At 40.6% G+C, this 16,393-nt stretch overlaps 1 protein-coding gene and 1 long non-coding RNA gene across 3 annotated transcripts in view; one reads left to right on the forward strand and one right to left on the reverse strand.

Moving 5' to 3' along the window:
* Positions 1 to 16,393, reverse strand: part of LOC142743271 (uncharacterized) — a 165,573-nt gene that overhangs the window by 96,213 nt on the left and 52,967 nt on the right. Inside the window, exon 4 of one of the 2 annotated variants that reach the window (XR_012881531.1) lies at positions 8,238 to 8,451. The exons of the other annotated variant lie outside the window; for it this stretch is intronic. This is a non-coding gene — a long non-coding RNA (uncharacterized LOC142743271). Of the gene's footprint in view, positions 1 to 8,237; positions 8,452 to 16,393 lie in introns of those variants that run through there. 2 annotated transcript variants of the gene reach the window in all.
* The window catches only part of LOC142743270 (tetraspanin-2-like), a 149,014-nt gene that overhangs the window by 51,774 nt on the left and 80,847 nt on the right, over positions 1 to 16,393 (forward strand). The window contains exon 2 of the mRNA XM_075853879.1: positions 8,805 to 8,910. Within this exon, the coding sequence (XP_075709994.1) occupies positions 8,805 to 8,910 (106 nt within the window). The remainder of the gene's footprint in view (positions 1 to 8,804; positions 8,911 to 16,393) is intronic.

Here is a 16,393-nt window from a genome sequence, read left to right on the forward strand (position 1 = left end):
GTAATATAAAAGAATAATAACGTAAAGTGCCAAGAATCTATTGTCCCTGTGTTGCAGTAATACATGCCCTGCAAGAAGAACAGGAGGTGACGTTTTACCCTTCTTACTTTTCATACAATCAGCATGCCTTGGCAAAGACATGAACAGACCACTGTCTATTTGGTTGGCAAAAGATGAGGCAGGGGAGAGGCCATCTAAGCCAACTGGACGTTACATGGGGGTTCCTGTTATTTATTCCCATTATGTTGTTCAACTTTTCATTTCAGCGGGTACGGCTTCTAAAACTTGTATAGTCTTAGTTGCATACTCGCTCTTTGTGTATTCCGTAAAATCTTTTATGGAACACTGTGTATGTGAAAAACTAGGTCAATGTTAGGTTTGCTTTTATATATGCAATTGCTGGAGATGACTGATGTATTTTTCATTGTCATGTCTGTAATTACTTTGGGAAAATTACTAATATAGCTTCCAATTTAAATTAAAGTATTTGTTTTGGCAATCACGTGTATTACATTTATTCAGCTATGTGATCTTTAGATTAAATGGCAAGTTCTAATGTTCAGTATTTAAGACCTATTTTTTATATAGACAACTGGAGTAAGCAAACTGTTCAACTAAAGCCAGCTAATATATACTGTAACTGATTGTACAACTTTATTGTAACACCAGAAAGAATGATTATATCAAAGGGGTTATCCCACAAAGCACATTTATCACCTCTTCCTAGGATAGGTGATAAAGTATCATTATTGGGACCCCCATCGATCAATAGACGGTACCCCCGTTCCTCCTCACTGCATGATCACAGTGAGGAGGGTTTTGAACTAAGCAGTGGTCACGCACGTGCGCTGCCGCTCCATTCAATGTCTATGGGTTTGACGGAAACAGCTTTAGGGTATGTGCACACGTAGTGACCAAAAACGTCTGGAAATACGGAGCTGTTTTCAAGGGAAAACAGCCCCTGATTTTCAGCCGTTTTTTGAGCAACTCGCGTTTTTCGCTGCGTTTTCTACGTCCGTTTTTGGAGCTGTTTTCATTGGAGTCTATGAGAAAACGGCTCCAAAAACATCCAAAGAAGTGTCCTGCACTTCTTTTGACGAGGCTGTATTTTTACGCGTCGTCGTTTGACAGCTGTCAAACGACGACGCGTAAATGACAGGTCGTCTGCACAGTACGTCGGCAAACCCATTCTAATGAATGGGCAGATGTTTACCGACGTATTGTAGCCCTATTTTCAGACTTAAAACGAGGCATAATACGCCTCGTTTACGTCTGAAAATAGGTAGTGTGAACCCAGCCTTAGCCCATTTGCATGTAGATGTTGATGTAGTTAGCGTTTTTGATCCATACAAGTCCCTACTGACAAGACTAGACCACGAGAATACATAACAGGAAGTGTTGGAAGGGCCTACTGCTTAGATAATACAGCAAAGAAGTTCATAAAAGCTCATATATTTGATATGATATTTCTCTCCCTAAGGAATATATGCTAGCAGACGCCATAAATATATATTGGTGGAATACATCACTATACATCACAATACATCACAAAGTGCTCCAGAATTCTGGCTGAAATTGCTAAAAAAAAAAACAACTGACGTACTTGGCATAGAGGTTGAATAGAGCAGCAGCGCACATTCTGACCGCTGTGCCATACAAAATCTTCATCATTTTGATCGTGCAGTGAGGAGGAACAGGATTCGGGTCACCTGTTCTAGTGATCGGTGAGGGTGCCAGTCCTCAATTTACAATGGCCTCATGTTTCATATTTTCAAAATGCAATGATCTTTCGTGGGCCATCCTAACCTGAAACCACATTTAATATTCAACACTACACACAGTGCCAATCTGCAGTGCAGGTGGAAATTCACTAAATCAGCGTGGGCATTTGACTTGTAAAATAACTGTTCATCAGAGCATCACACTGGGAACAAGTAAATCCAATAAGTGGGCACTGTTTTACGTATGTCCAAGCACTGATTGGCTGTCTAGTAGCGCCTTCCTGCAGTAGGTGAGAGAGGCTGCATTTTATTTTTACTGTATACAGGACCCTTAAAAAGCTCCTGTCCTTATCATAGAAAGGGATTCACCAGCTTCCAGCAGCTCTATTATCCTTATTAGTTTTCTGCTAATATCTTCATTTTTTTCTTATTTTGGGTTGTATTTCATAGGGCTTTGAAACCAATTACCAGTTTTCCATAGCCTTATGGTCTCAAGTTAATATATATGATGAATTAATGTTGGATCAAATTAATATCTCAACATGAGGGACCACTGTATTGGTGGTATTATTATTATTATTATTATTATTATTATCATCATACATAATGCTTGATACTGAACTTTGGGAGGAGTTCATCCAGCGTGCAAATACAAATAAATCAACATAATTCCAGACACTGAAAAACTAGGATCAAAGACACTAAAACGTTACTACTGTATGATATGATGGTGGACATAATAGGGGGTCAACATGCAGTAGAAAGTGTTTTACATGCAGAAATTCCGTGGCAGATATTATTACTGACCAAGCTTCTGAAGATGCATAAAATAAACCGTCTAGGGTAAAGGCCAGAAATGAGCATTTAAAAAGGATTGTAGTTTTATTACACAAATGTACAGTTGTGGACCACAGCGTTATTCTTTAATGTTCCATAATATTGTCTTTTGAAAAAAAAAAAATGGATGGGGAATGATTACGAATTGCTATCAATAAACAGAATCCCAGTGAAAGACATGTATGATATATTCATAGAACATGCAATAAATATCTGATTGGGGTCCGACGTCCCCTGTTGCTTCCCTGAAGCTGGGTCAATGTGGAGTAGATGTCTGGGGTGTCCATAGGAGTCTATAGAAGATGATAGTCTTCTATGGGAGATCCGGCAATAGCCAAGCAGTCATTTTTAAAAGAATACTCTCCGCTCATTTTGGTCTGGCTTCAGAAGAAGCAATAGTGGACATGGGACCGCTGAATGTCCTATGATGGTCTTTCACTGGAATGCCCCTTTCATTATCCTTTTTTCAAAGAAAGACATGAAAGAAAGTAACTGCTGAGTGTAACGCTACGCCACTGGCCAACTCAAAGGGCGGCAGATACAAAAAGGGAGAAGCTTTAATAAGTGAATAAAACACAGTATAGCTTAGGCTATGTTCACACTTGCGTTGGTTTTTCCGATGGGTTTCTACAGGTTTCCGTCATGGTGTCCGTCAACTATCTATTTGGTGAGGTTTTTTGGACCAGATCTTTGACCAACACAGATGTGAACAAAGCCTAACTTGGTAAACTGGATTATCTTGTAACAACTACAGCTTCTAACTTTCATAGCAAATTGAAAGGAATAGGTGTCTGTATATGGGCTGGCTTGTTGAAGTGTTTTCATAATGCTTGACTGTGGTTAGAAATGGCTTGAATTTCGTGTTTGCAGAATTTGTATACTGTATGTTAGACCAGGAGTATGAGATGTCAGAGAGTATACACATACCTTAGTTGTAAAGTAAGTAAACCACAGCCAACTTGCGCTCACATCTTGTAAAATAAAGAAAAAACCGTGAGGTTTATGTTTTTGTCGTCACTGTGAAAACGTGGTTTCCTGCGTTTCATTTCTCAAGGACTGGTGATTTGTGCACCGCCCCCCTCTAACAATGGACGTTACTCACTGAACTTCTGAAAAGAACATCCTCGCTGTAATCTCACTTTAACTAAGCACTACTTTGTTTCCTGTTGTGTTTTTTTCCATACTCTCAGGAATTCTGGAGCAGGAATAGCTGATAAAATACAATCGATTCTGCATAGTCTACAAGTAATTAAGACAGAATTGCAGTCTATACACTACAATAGCCTTTCCTATCAAGTGTCTCCGCATAATATAATCAGCAGCTATTCTTAATCTCCAGGGAATATCCTGTTTTTTCTTCGTTTTTTTTATATTAATCTTTCTGGAAAAGTCAATCTTTCTCTACAATTTACAAAGTGCATAACCTATCCCTATTATTCCTTGTTAGATTCAGGTCTGAGCATCAGATATTCATTTAGTGAAGCTTTGAGAATATTTCTAGTCAGCAAATATAAAATGTAATTGTAACATACCTAAACATTATTTACCATTTTTTTGTTTGCTTTTATTCTATGCAGTGTCAAACATATATTGCGATCTGCTGTCAATAGAAGGGGACCTCTAACGTCTAGGACAAATGGCTGCCAGACCGCTATGGCACTGCTTGTCAGGGTAACAAAGGATCCGGCATGTGAAAATTCAACTTCTCCGATCCTTCTTTTTGCTAATTATAAATATTTGTGGACTATCAGACAGGCACCATAGACATGACAGAACCGCACTGAACTGGAAAATATATAATAAGATTGAAACACACACACACACACACACACACACACACACACACACACACACACACACACACACACTGTTATAGACAGTAGCAACAAAGCTGTAAGTGCATCAAAAATATTACACCATTCACAATGAATTGGCTAATAACTGACAAGTGAAATATAAAAATCAAGAAACTCTTGGGACATATAACCTCCATATAAAATAATAAAATTTATATTTTCAACTTGCTAAATAATAAATATTTAGAAGAAACATTTGTGTTCTAGATGTAACATTACATTCCAGCTGTTCTATGAGGTTGGAAAGACTGGCAGTCGGAAAACACTAAAATTGCATGCACGTCTTTTTACTTAGCAGTCACTAACACGAAGGAGTGGTGCCCACGTGTAATTATAGGATAACCTAATGGTGCTGGAAATTCTGAAAGCGAAACTGACCTATATAACATGGAAAATAAGGAGAGTCTCCGCAATATCAGTGCGGCTTCGGAGACGGGGTGACCTAAGCCACACACCATAACATTGAAACCTATCATTATCTCAGACGTGTTTTGTAAATGGAAATAGCAGCTTTTTAAGTGTGAAAATAACTGAGAAAGTGAAATCATATTATGTGTATTCGATTTGAGCAATCTAAATTCATGTATAAGGAAGTTTTAAATAAAGTCTCAAAACTTTGCTAAGCGGTAAAATAGGTACAGTAAAGGGGTTCTCTGTTTTGGACAATCCCTCCTTGAAGGCAGCACAGGACAAGTCCCCCGGAGTAGGAGACACTCTTTGGTTTCAACTGTATTTTTATTGAGAGTTCTCAAAATACACACATAACATTAGGACGCATGGGCAGGCCATACAATCCATTTGACATAGCAGTAAATCCAAACCGACAAAACCAGACACCGGGGAAAAGACAAAAGGGGAGGGGGGGGACAATCAGAGATCAATCTACGGCCTAACCCTGAGGAGACGCTCTTTGTAACTGCTCTCTACTCTGGTCAAGTGACGAGGATCCTGAAAATGGGACCCCACTGTGTTAACCCAGATTTCTATAAAAGGGTGTATGGAAATGGCTTTTCAAAACTGGACAACCCCTTTAAAATTTGTCCTGAAGGGGGTATTCCAATGTGTAATACGTAAATATCAATAAGCATTTACCATATGTGTTGCGTTACGCATCAGTGTGCTTTGCGATGGGCATGTGTTATTCATGCACTCGCAACCACTTTTTTTTTTAATGCAATTGATGCGTAAAACACAGACTTCACTTGGATGTGCATCCGTGTGCTGCCTGTGGTTTTCACGCACCCATTGACTTCAATGGACGGCTAAGTGCGTGAAAACGCACCAATATAGGACATACAGTGAGTTTCACGCAACGGACACATGCTGTGTGAAAACTCACGCATGTGTAAATAGCCCCATTGCAATCTATGGGTCCGAGTGCCGTGCGTTGTTTCAACGCACAGCACAGAGACCAGATTCATGTTCATGTGATTTACAGTCCAAAGGGGAGTGTATTTCAATAGAAACACTTTGTACTTAAAAATATTTTAAAAAATAATAATAATTTTTTTCAATGAGTATTATCAACCAGTAGTAGGGTAGTGGGAATAAAATTCTACTTTAGAAATATGAATGAATTTTTTTCAGTGCTTTAACGTTGCTCACAGATGTGTCCACCTTTACCTTTCTTTGAATTTGGTTAAGGACTCGAATTTATCATTAGAGGGGTTTTACGGGGATCCAAAATTGACCTTTAATGCAGGTATTTGATTATATTTATTCTCCACCTCTTGGTTGCGCACATAATTGTTCTTTTTTTTCTTCTTGCATGTCCGTTACTGTTGCCAGACGGCAAACCATCCTTATTTCCGGTCTTTGAGCGCTCTTTGAAGTGAGCGTGTGCCAGTGAAAACAACTGCTAACTTACATCATAGCTCTCATGTCAGGTGCTCTCTCCTTCCCACCCACACTTTACATCGCTACGCCCACTTATGTTTTTTCTCCATCCCAGCGCGGTGCACAGTCTGTCACCCAGCAACATGCAACATACGTGTAATTAATTTTTTCACTTTGTTTCATCAACTCACTTTCCTCCCCATACACATGCTGTGTCTATACAAGGGGAAAGAACTGCGGTCACATATTTCTACGACGCAGCTAAAACTAGCAGGGGGAGGGCAGAGCTAGAGGAGCATTACCAAGGGAGGGCATTACCAAGCCCTCTAGCGGCAGGATTGTAGTGATGTGTCGACACAGGACTTTGGGAGGAGTTTGCATCATGGCACGAGCCTGTGTCGACACGGTCATAGGAATTCTGGCAGAACAGAACTTTCACCTGGGTGGCACTGGTCACAGAAATGATGCAAGCACACTAGTTTTCGACAGAAGATATATTAGAAAGTTTATAAGTTCCAGAGGTATCGTATATTTGTAGATAATTTTGTTTCCCCAGGGAACCCCATTAAAAGAATTCAATACAGTATTGCAACATACTAGTAGAACCCTAGACAGGCTGCAATTCTCATGACAAGCACCGGGTGGCCACACATAGACATTGACATCTCGCGACAGAGTATCACAAAATCATGTTTTCTTTCAGAGCTGATCATCTCGCACCACGCATCTCAGGATATGTTGAGATAAGATGAACGATAAGGAAGGACACGTGTGTGTGTGTGTGTGTGTGTGTGTGTGTGTGTGTGTGTGTGTATATATATATATATATATATATATATATATATATATATATATATATATATAATTATTTATCATTATTTTTTTATGACACTTGAGAAAAAGGGAAAAAGGAGCAATAACGTCCCACTGCATGAGCAGTCCTTATAATTATATTCAGAAATTGTCCATTTTCCGTACCTTTACATCTATATATTTAAACTATTTAAAAGTGCATTGATTTAGTGGACTCTCTCCAATCTAGATGGCCTATGCACGATTTGATTTCCAACATTTGAGTGTGTGGTGAGCCTGGAAGAAATTCTTTTTGTTCTGCAAAAAATGAGCAACAAGCCTGTTGTTTTTTCTGGTGAATTATAATAGAGTTTTTTCTTATTTTATATGAAACGTCATTCTCCTCATAAATGTGGATAAATTCATACATTTCTTTAATATTTCTGAACATAAAAACTGCCCACCTGTGATGTATTCACGTCTTTTTTTGTGGTTAATGTGTGAACCACAGAATCAGATCTGTGTATGAGGGAGCATTGCCCAAAAGGAAGTAGGTGGGCAACCATGAGCCGCCACATTCTGCATACAGTAAACGGATCTAGAACATGAAAATAAGCTTTTCTACCAGATACTCCACAAGCGCTGCTGTTTCATGATATTCCTTTGGACCGTGGGAGAGGGAATCACCTCTGATGGCTAGAAAGGTGATTCACATAGCTTTATTAGTTATCACGAAGTGCATTTTGCGTGATTGACTCCAGACTTCTGTCCCTGAGTTTTCGGAAGTCATCAGCACTCTCATAACACTACTCATGTATGATAAAATTGAGGCAGAAAGACATAAAGAAAAATCCACAGAGAATTTCTTTAAAACATGGAGAACATTTATTTAAAAACATTATTCTTCTGTAGATATAAAGACATTAATGCGCACATTTCAAGATACATCATTGTTTAAATTGCAGAATCTTCAGGGTACGATAAGAATATTGTAGGGTTGAGGCCACCGAGGCAAAAAGTGTTCTATTTTTGGGGTTGTTATATAAAAATGAAAGACATTTTTTTTTAGAAAAATGAAAAAATTGAGACAAAGGCAAGTTTTTTTTCGTACACTGTCACAATATACATGTTACTTATGGAAATACTATTCTATAATCCTATGTATCAATATTTTGATGCATGATTTGATGTTCTTTGTCTTTTTCTTATGCTTTGGTCTCCAAATAAAAAATATTTTCCCAAAAAGATATATATATATTTTCTTGAAGGACTATAATTGTTTGAATATCTTTAATATGCTAGATATAGCAGTGATCAGAGTCAGAAGGGGTTCTCAAGATTATGGGGATCATTTTAATGTATTCTACGCCTCTTCATTTTCTTCTTCGTTTGTTCACTGCGCTCTTCATCTAATAAAGAATTTTGAACGAGGAGACAAAATGAGCAAACATTCTATATAATGTATGCAAACGTTCTAGCAAATACCAGGAAGCAAATAATATGCCTGGGTGGTGAGTTAATATTTTTTTTTCTCTTTGAAATGGTTTGTATGATGTTTATATTTACTGTGCCTTGTTTCCTTCTTTTTTTTTTTTTTTTCTGGTTTAGAAATAGTTAGGAATTCTATGGTTTTATGTAGGTTTTGCTTTAGACAAGGAAAAGGGTCTGACATGTTTTATCTTTATTGCAGATTGTGACACAAAATCTTGGTCTGTATTTCTTTTACAGTACATACAGTGATTATTGTTTATTGTATTTTCAGCTTGCGGGATCAACGATAATTGGTGTTGGGTTGTGGCTTCTTCTTGCTGGGAATATAAAAGAATTAAGTGATGGTGATGAAGACGTATATGCATTCTTTTATATTGGTAAGTTCCATTTCTTCTGTGTTTGCCATTGTCCTGCTTTTCTTGTTTAGCTCATAACTTTTTGCAGAGTACATTCGAAACTATCAGCAGCTTAGAGAGAGAATATACTCCCTTTTGATGATACAATGAGTATCACCAAAATAGTTTTGGTATCTTACCAATGGACATAGCAACACCATGACTTCTAACATTTTATAAATCTAAATCCATAATGAATCCACTTACACATCCCTATATAGGCCCTAGTAAGGGGATGGGTGCCACACAGGTCCACTCAAGACACAGTACATCAGCCTAAGTAGAACAATGTGATCACGTCCGGTTAAAAAGCTTGTCTCACTAATACAACCCCTTTCTGTATGGCTTATTAGAGCATATGAATGTCATAAAGGGTGGTCCTTCACTCAGGATGCCCCCTGTATAAGCCACAGTGGAGACTCGCCCGTCTATTTCTGCTGAAGGGGAAATATGACTGTCCGCAACATCAAAAGCAGGATCCACGTCGATCACCTGATCACCAGGTTGGCTTCTTTCAAGAAGGGGTTGTCATGTTGAAACAACCACTTTTAATTAAGCCCAAGTACATTTTGGTGAGCTGGCTGATAAAATGGTCCCACTGTAGTGTTAGAAACTATGGTACTATACTAGATAAGCTAAAAGGCTGTGGAACTTCTAAATCTTCTAGCTTGCTTCACCAAAGATAGGGTTAATTATTATCATGTAATACATCTACATGTAATAGGCAGGGGCGTAACTAGGAAACACTGGGCCCCTTAGCAAAGTTTTGACTGCCCCCTCCTCCCCTGAGTGCTACACACAGCCCCCCTTGGTAGAGAGTGCCCCCTTCTAGATTGTGCCATACATGCCCCCTTCTAGATTGTGCCATACATCGTCTCCGTAGATTTTGCCATACATCCTCCCCGTAGATTTTGCCATACTTCCCCACCAAAGATTGTGCCATACATCCCCCCTGTAGATTGTGCCATACATACCCCCTGTAGACTGTGCCATACAGCCCCCCCTGTAGACTGTGCCATACAGCCCCCCCTGTAGACTGTGCCATACAGCCCCCCCTGTAGACTGTGCCATACAGCCCCCCCTGTAGACTGTGCCATACAGCCCCCCCTGTAGACTGTGCCATACATCCCCCCCCTCTAGTCTGTGCCATACAGCCCCCCTCTAGACTGTGCTATACAGCCTCCTCTAGACTATGCCATACAGCCCCCCTGTAGACTGTATGGGATCCTTCCGTAGGCCGGCGTAATCTAGTGACATCATCACCCGGCCTGCGCAGGCATTCCTGCGCCTGATTGGCTGCAGGCCGAACGTGGCCTATGGCAGAGCAGGGAGATACGTCGCTGCTCGGCCATAGTGTTCAATAGTATCTGCGTCCTAAGGATACAATTGAATGTGGCGTCACTACCGCTGTAGCAGCCATGGCAGCTGCTAGCGGAGCCACTGGCATGGGGGGGGGGCCGTGTCGGCGGGCTACACGCGCCCCCTGATGCCGCGGACCCTGTAGCAGCCACTATGGCTGCTACAGTGGTAGTTACGCAACTTGTAATAGGGCAGGTTTTCATGGGCATTCATTTTGCCTTTTTGTCTTGTTGACTTGATTAGTTATTCTTGTATAATCTGGATTTTCATCCTATTTAATGGATCCATTCTGTTTGTCAAAATGTTTCTCTTTCTAGTCTTGTATTTTGCTTTTATGTATATGTTCTGTATATTACTGGGGGTACCTCCAAACGTCCCTCATTCACAAAGAAATGTCAGTATGCATATTATTTCCACCTCCTAACATCATTTACATGTCTTAGAACACAAATTATGTCTTAAAACAGGCCTACGGATGTCAGGGGAAAGACTTGTAAAAGAACAGTCTTGCTATTGCCAGTCTGTATGTGCTCGCCATTTGAATTTCACTGTTTAGTTCCAGTCTAAGGGTATGTTCACACGGCCTATTTTCAGCCGTTTTTCGGGCCGCAAACGCCTGAAAAACGGCCCAAAAATCGGAAGCAGAACGCCTCCAAACATCAGCCCATTGATTTCAATGGGAAAACGGCGTTCTGTTCCGACTAAGTTTTTTTCGTGGCGTTTTTTTACGCGTAAAAAAACGGCCACGAAAAAGAAGTGCAGCACACTTCTTGGGATTTTTTTGGAGCCATTTTTCATAGACTCTATTGAAAAAAGCACCAAAAACGGCCGTAAAAAACGCTGCGAAAATCGCGAGTGGCACAAAAAACGTCTGAAAACGTCTGAAAATCAGGAGCTGTTTTCTCTTGAAAACAGCTCCGTATTTTGGGACGTTTTTGACTCCGCTTCTGTGGGGAAAAAAACAACCATTATTTTCATATTATAGAAGGCAATATTAAGATATGAAATATTGTTAATACTTTGTGATTTTTATCTTTCTTTTTACTTTTTTCACACATTAAACATTGATCAGAAGCCACTGATGAAGTAGACATAACTATACTGCTGTCATAATGTACGGGAGTCCTGGTTAACATGTAGGTTAGGTTCCATACTCACTGTTCTGTACTGAAAACAGACTTCCTAGCGAAGTGGTGTGGAAACAAATTTTGTAATATTTAAATGGAATACATCAGCAAAAAATTACATATTATTTTTTTTTTAATAAAAGTGTATCAAAGAAATCTGATTTTAAATTCATTAAAAAAAAGAATTCTTGAAGTAGTCTAGTATTCACACAGGCCACTAGAGAAATCACAATAGGCCGAGATATCGCAACACTATATAATATACACACAGATAAGACTGTACGCATCTCCCCTGTCACTATCTGGGGTAAGCAAGCTGTACTCTATCACTTCCTGGAGACTGTCAAGCTGCCCATATTCCTCCCGATTCCCGCATACACATGCATGCTCGGAGAGGGAAATAAGCCACTGCCAGACTTCACCGGCAGCGGCTTGTCTCACGCAGTAACAAAATGTTGGGCATGTTGAAATTCAATATACCCCATCTTTCTTTCCCTCAACATCTGCTGTCGGGGGAAAGTCGGGACACACTAGTCGCCTGGTCCTGCCGGCAGGTTCTGTTGACTTTCATTTAATGTGAATGGGACCCTAAAAGCCTATGACAATTCTCTGTCAGTTAAGGGAGTTTTTCAGTTTTATGTCAATAAAGCTTAATCACGATAAGTTGTACAACTTTCTAATATACTTTGTTTTATTGCCGCACCTTTTTCAAGATATTTTTTTTCCTGTCAGTGAGTTTTCAAACTCATTCACAGGCTGCAAACCAGTATATGGCAAATCCTTCTCTCAGATGAGATGTGGGTACAATTCTACCCAGTCAAGGCAATGTCCTCTTGTGTTAAACAGCCAGGCTGATACATTGTAGCAAATTACCAGAGAGATTTGTGTAGCTGCTGATGATGTATTTGTGGCGCTTTTCTACCTATATTAATGCAAAAACTGTGCATGTAAATAGACCCTTTGGCTCACAGATCATTGCCTAGACCGGATGCAAATCTAGCGATGTACGAGCCTGTAAACAAGTGTTGTCATTTACTAACACAAAACCAATTATATTGGAAAGTTGCATAATCATTTTATATAGCTTTCGGGCCAGTTCACACAGAGTTTGTTGACGCGGAAACCGCACCAAAAAATGGCCAAAAATGCCTCCCATTGATTTTAATGGGAGGCAGAGGCGTTTTTTCCCGCGAGCGGAAAAACCATCTCGCAGTAAAAAGAAGCGACATGCCCTATCTTGAGGCGTTTTACGCCTCAAAAACCCCATTGATATCAATGGGAGACTGAAAGAAACGCGTTTTTTTACGCGATTGTCTGCCGCGATTTTTTACGCGTTTTTCGGCAAAAAACGCTCACGGTTACTCCTCCTTTCTGTTGAAGAGAGTTAAAAAATAGCCTTAAACGTGGCAAAAAAACGCGAGTGGTGCAAAATCACTTAAAAAAACCGGAGCTGATTTTTCCAGCCTGCAAAAAACTCAGTGTGAACATACCCTTAGGCTGGATTCACATGAGCATGTTCGCTCCGTAAAGGACGGAACGTATTTCGGCCGCAAGTCCCGGACCGAACACACTGCAGGGAGCCGGGCTCCTAGCATCATAGTTATGTACGATGCTAGGAGTCCCTGCCTCTCCGTGGAACTACTGTCCCGTACTGAAAACATGATTACAGTACGGGACAGTTGTCCTGCAGCGAGGCAGGGACTCCTAGCGTCGTACATAACTATGATGCTAGGAGCCCGGCTCCCTGCAGTGTGTTCGGTCCGGGACTTGCGGCCGAAATACGTTCCTTCCATTACGGAGCGAACATGCTCGTGTGAATTCAGCCTAATGCATAAGACAAAAAAACTTTTGTTTTCATGATCATTTTACATAATATTCAATTTATTTGATCCTGGAAACTAAATATTATCTTGAGGCCAGGTTTACAAGAGCGTGTGCATTTTGCGCACGCAAAAAACGCTGCGTTTTGCATGCGCAGAAGGCACTTAACAGCTCCGTGTGTCAGCCGCGTATGATGCGTGGTGCTTTTCTGGTGCTTTTCTGTTTTCATTCATCCTTTTCAGTGCTGTTGCGCGATTCACGCTTGTCCCACGGAAGTGCTTCCGTGTGACATGCGTGGTTTTCACGCACCCATTGACTTCAATGGGTGCGTGATGAGCGAACTGCGCACAAATATAGAACAGGTCGTGAGCGGACTCACGCTGCGTAAAAATCACGCACCTGTCTGCACGGCCCCATAGACTAATATAGGTCTGTGCGACGCGCGTTAAAATCACGCGCGTTGCACGGACGTATGACACTCTCGTGTAAATGAGCCCTGAGAATGAGGTCATATCTTTATCGCTTTGCAATATTTTTAGATAAGCAGAACATTTTGGGAGTGATCATGTAAAACAAACAAAACTTCAGCCTCATGATGAAAAAAATGTAACGTTCTGCTTCTGTTGTTGGGAGTAGCCAGGGCTATATTTACAAGCAAGGATTTCCAAATGACACATAGACTGCCGAGATCTGAATATAGCACTCAAGAGCTGTGTGTAAAGTCAACGGGCAGCAATAAGCAGCTCATGCCACTCTTATAGGGTCTGTAGTTAGAGTAGAAAGGAAGAAACTGAGGTCGGACCTTTCTTACTTACCTTTTTTTTTTAGATTATCGAACCACCTTCTCACATCCACTGATTTAGTTGGTAGAAGTTGTTGTCGCCTTTACATTTCTCTTGCTGCATCCGTTGCAGGGGAAATGTATTATATATAGCAATTCAAATGAATGGACGACCATGTAATACGGTGGCATCTGAAGTCTGCCAGAGCGAGAACTACCGTTTGTTATTGGCTCATAGAGGGGGTCCTGAGCAGGACATGGTATATAGGCAGGGGGTTTCATCTTTTCATGACCAACTTAAATAAAGTACTGTACAGCAATATGATATACAATATGATAGCCCTTCCATTGCATATTTTGCATAAGGGGAGGGTGATGTTAACCCCGTATGCACCATGTAATTGCATTGACTCTGAAAATCTGTGCATGTTGTCATACTCTTTAGCAAAAAAATTCCTGGGGTCCCACAGTGTGAAGATCTCTGCCCGGCAGGCTTCATAATACCACCAGCATGATCTATTTTGTCCCCTCTCTAAATTAATACTTCTGCTAGAGTTGTATCGTATTACACTATTTTCTCATTTACAAGTAGATTAATATAGTAAGGAATTTTCTGGCATAAACATTGAAATACTGTATATCTTCACAGTGGCTAATCTAGTCGGTATAGATGACCAAAAAATGTCCATAAAACCTTCGGTCTGGGGCTGCGTACCATGCACGAAAAGCCATGCCGAGACAGATACCTTAGAAACAAAGTCAACATCGTCACCAGTTAGTTTAGAATACATTTATTAATAGTGAGTCAGCCGCTTTTGTACCAACTTTAGACACAATTATTTATATCGTTTACATGAGTTATTACTGATCTTATTTGGTGAGCAATATACTATTTCCTAGGTAAGAAATGTCTGAATTGTGTCCTCTCATTGTATAATCTCTACTTTGTGGCCCCTTTGCCTATATGGTTGCTGGCTTTGGTGCCTACTCATTGTTGGGAGTAAAGTTGGATGATTCTGTATTGTTGTGCGTATTTAGAGTATGAATGTCACTCCATGCCATGGAACATTATAATGTACTCTCTTAAAAAAGGGACAAGGTTTTGTATGAGTGTTATACAAGGCTGTACACACACTGCATCAGTAACGAGAACTGTACAATCATGAAACTACAGTCCCTCTATTCTGTCCTTGAACATACATCGACGTCTCCTTTGTATACCAGGCAACAACATTAAAGAAACCGTGCAGATCTGATATATTATATACATTAGCACGTTTGTTTTTATAATAACTTTTTAGTCTTTATTTATTGGAACCTTGATAATCCCTTCATAGCGACTAGCATTTACATATGTGCCCTAGAGCTTTTGTTCTCTCAATGAGAGCCTATGATAAGTAAATGGCTCTTAAAGGGGTTATCCGGTTTTATTCAAAAAAGAGGACGCTCTATATAATATACTTTTGTTTCCATGCCTCGCCATTTACAAGATCTCTGGATGAAAACATTCGGTTCACATATAGAGCAGGTGTGCACAACCTGCGTCCTGGGGTTATGCTTTTCTGTGTTCTTGTCTGTATGTCTTCCCTGGGCTGAAGACAGAAGACATGTGAGCGCCCTCCAGAAGCTGCTCACATGCATCTTCTGTGTCAAAAAGAAGAGTAGTGGCGAGGAACAGCATGCCACCTGGAAGCAGGGACAGGAATTTACTAATCGTTCACTGTGTGGCTGGCACTATTATGGGGTAGTACTGTGTGTCTGGCCCTGTTACGGGAGACGGTGTATCTGGCAATGTTATGAGCGGTATTGTGTGACTGGCACTATTAAAGGGGGGCTCTGGAGCTACATGAGTTCTATTGTAAGCAACTTTTAAGCAATACTGGTGAAATGTTGCAATTTGCAGTGCAAAGTGCGACTTTTACACACCTTTGCCACTCTTGGTTAAAGGGGGCGTGGTCTCTGGAAATGACCGTGGCCCGACGAATTGGACTTCACTCTATGGGATGTAGCAAGGTAGAGGCACGCGCTGGACCCCTACTTTGCCACACTCCCGCCAGAACCCTTCCCCCACCTTATCCCTTCCATTAGACAGAGTAAAAAGAAAATAAATTATACTTACTTCTCCACTCCTCTACTACCCACCGGATACCCCATCACTCCAGCGCCATTCATACAAGGACCTGGTGCCGGGCAGCATCAGAACGTTGTGTGTGACGCAGCACTTGTGACGTTGAGTGCTGCATCGCATATAAGACCCTAACACTCCTTAGCGTCAGGTCCTTGTATAATTGGCGCTGGAGTGATGAAGGAAGAGGAGCCGTGTGGTGAGCATGTGTGTTTTTTTACTGTTTGGACCGAAGGAGAGGGGGGTGTATGG

This window comes from Rhinoderma darwinii, chromosome 2 (genome assembly GCF_050947455.1).
Source record: "Rhinoderma darwinii isolate aRhiDar2 chromosome 2, aRhiDar2.hap1, whole genome shotgun sequence".
In the NCBI taxonomy this organism is placed as follows: domain Eukaryota; kingdom Metazoa; phylum Chordata; class Amphibia; order Anura; family Rhinodermatidae; genus Rhinoderma; species Rhinoderma darwinii.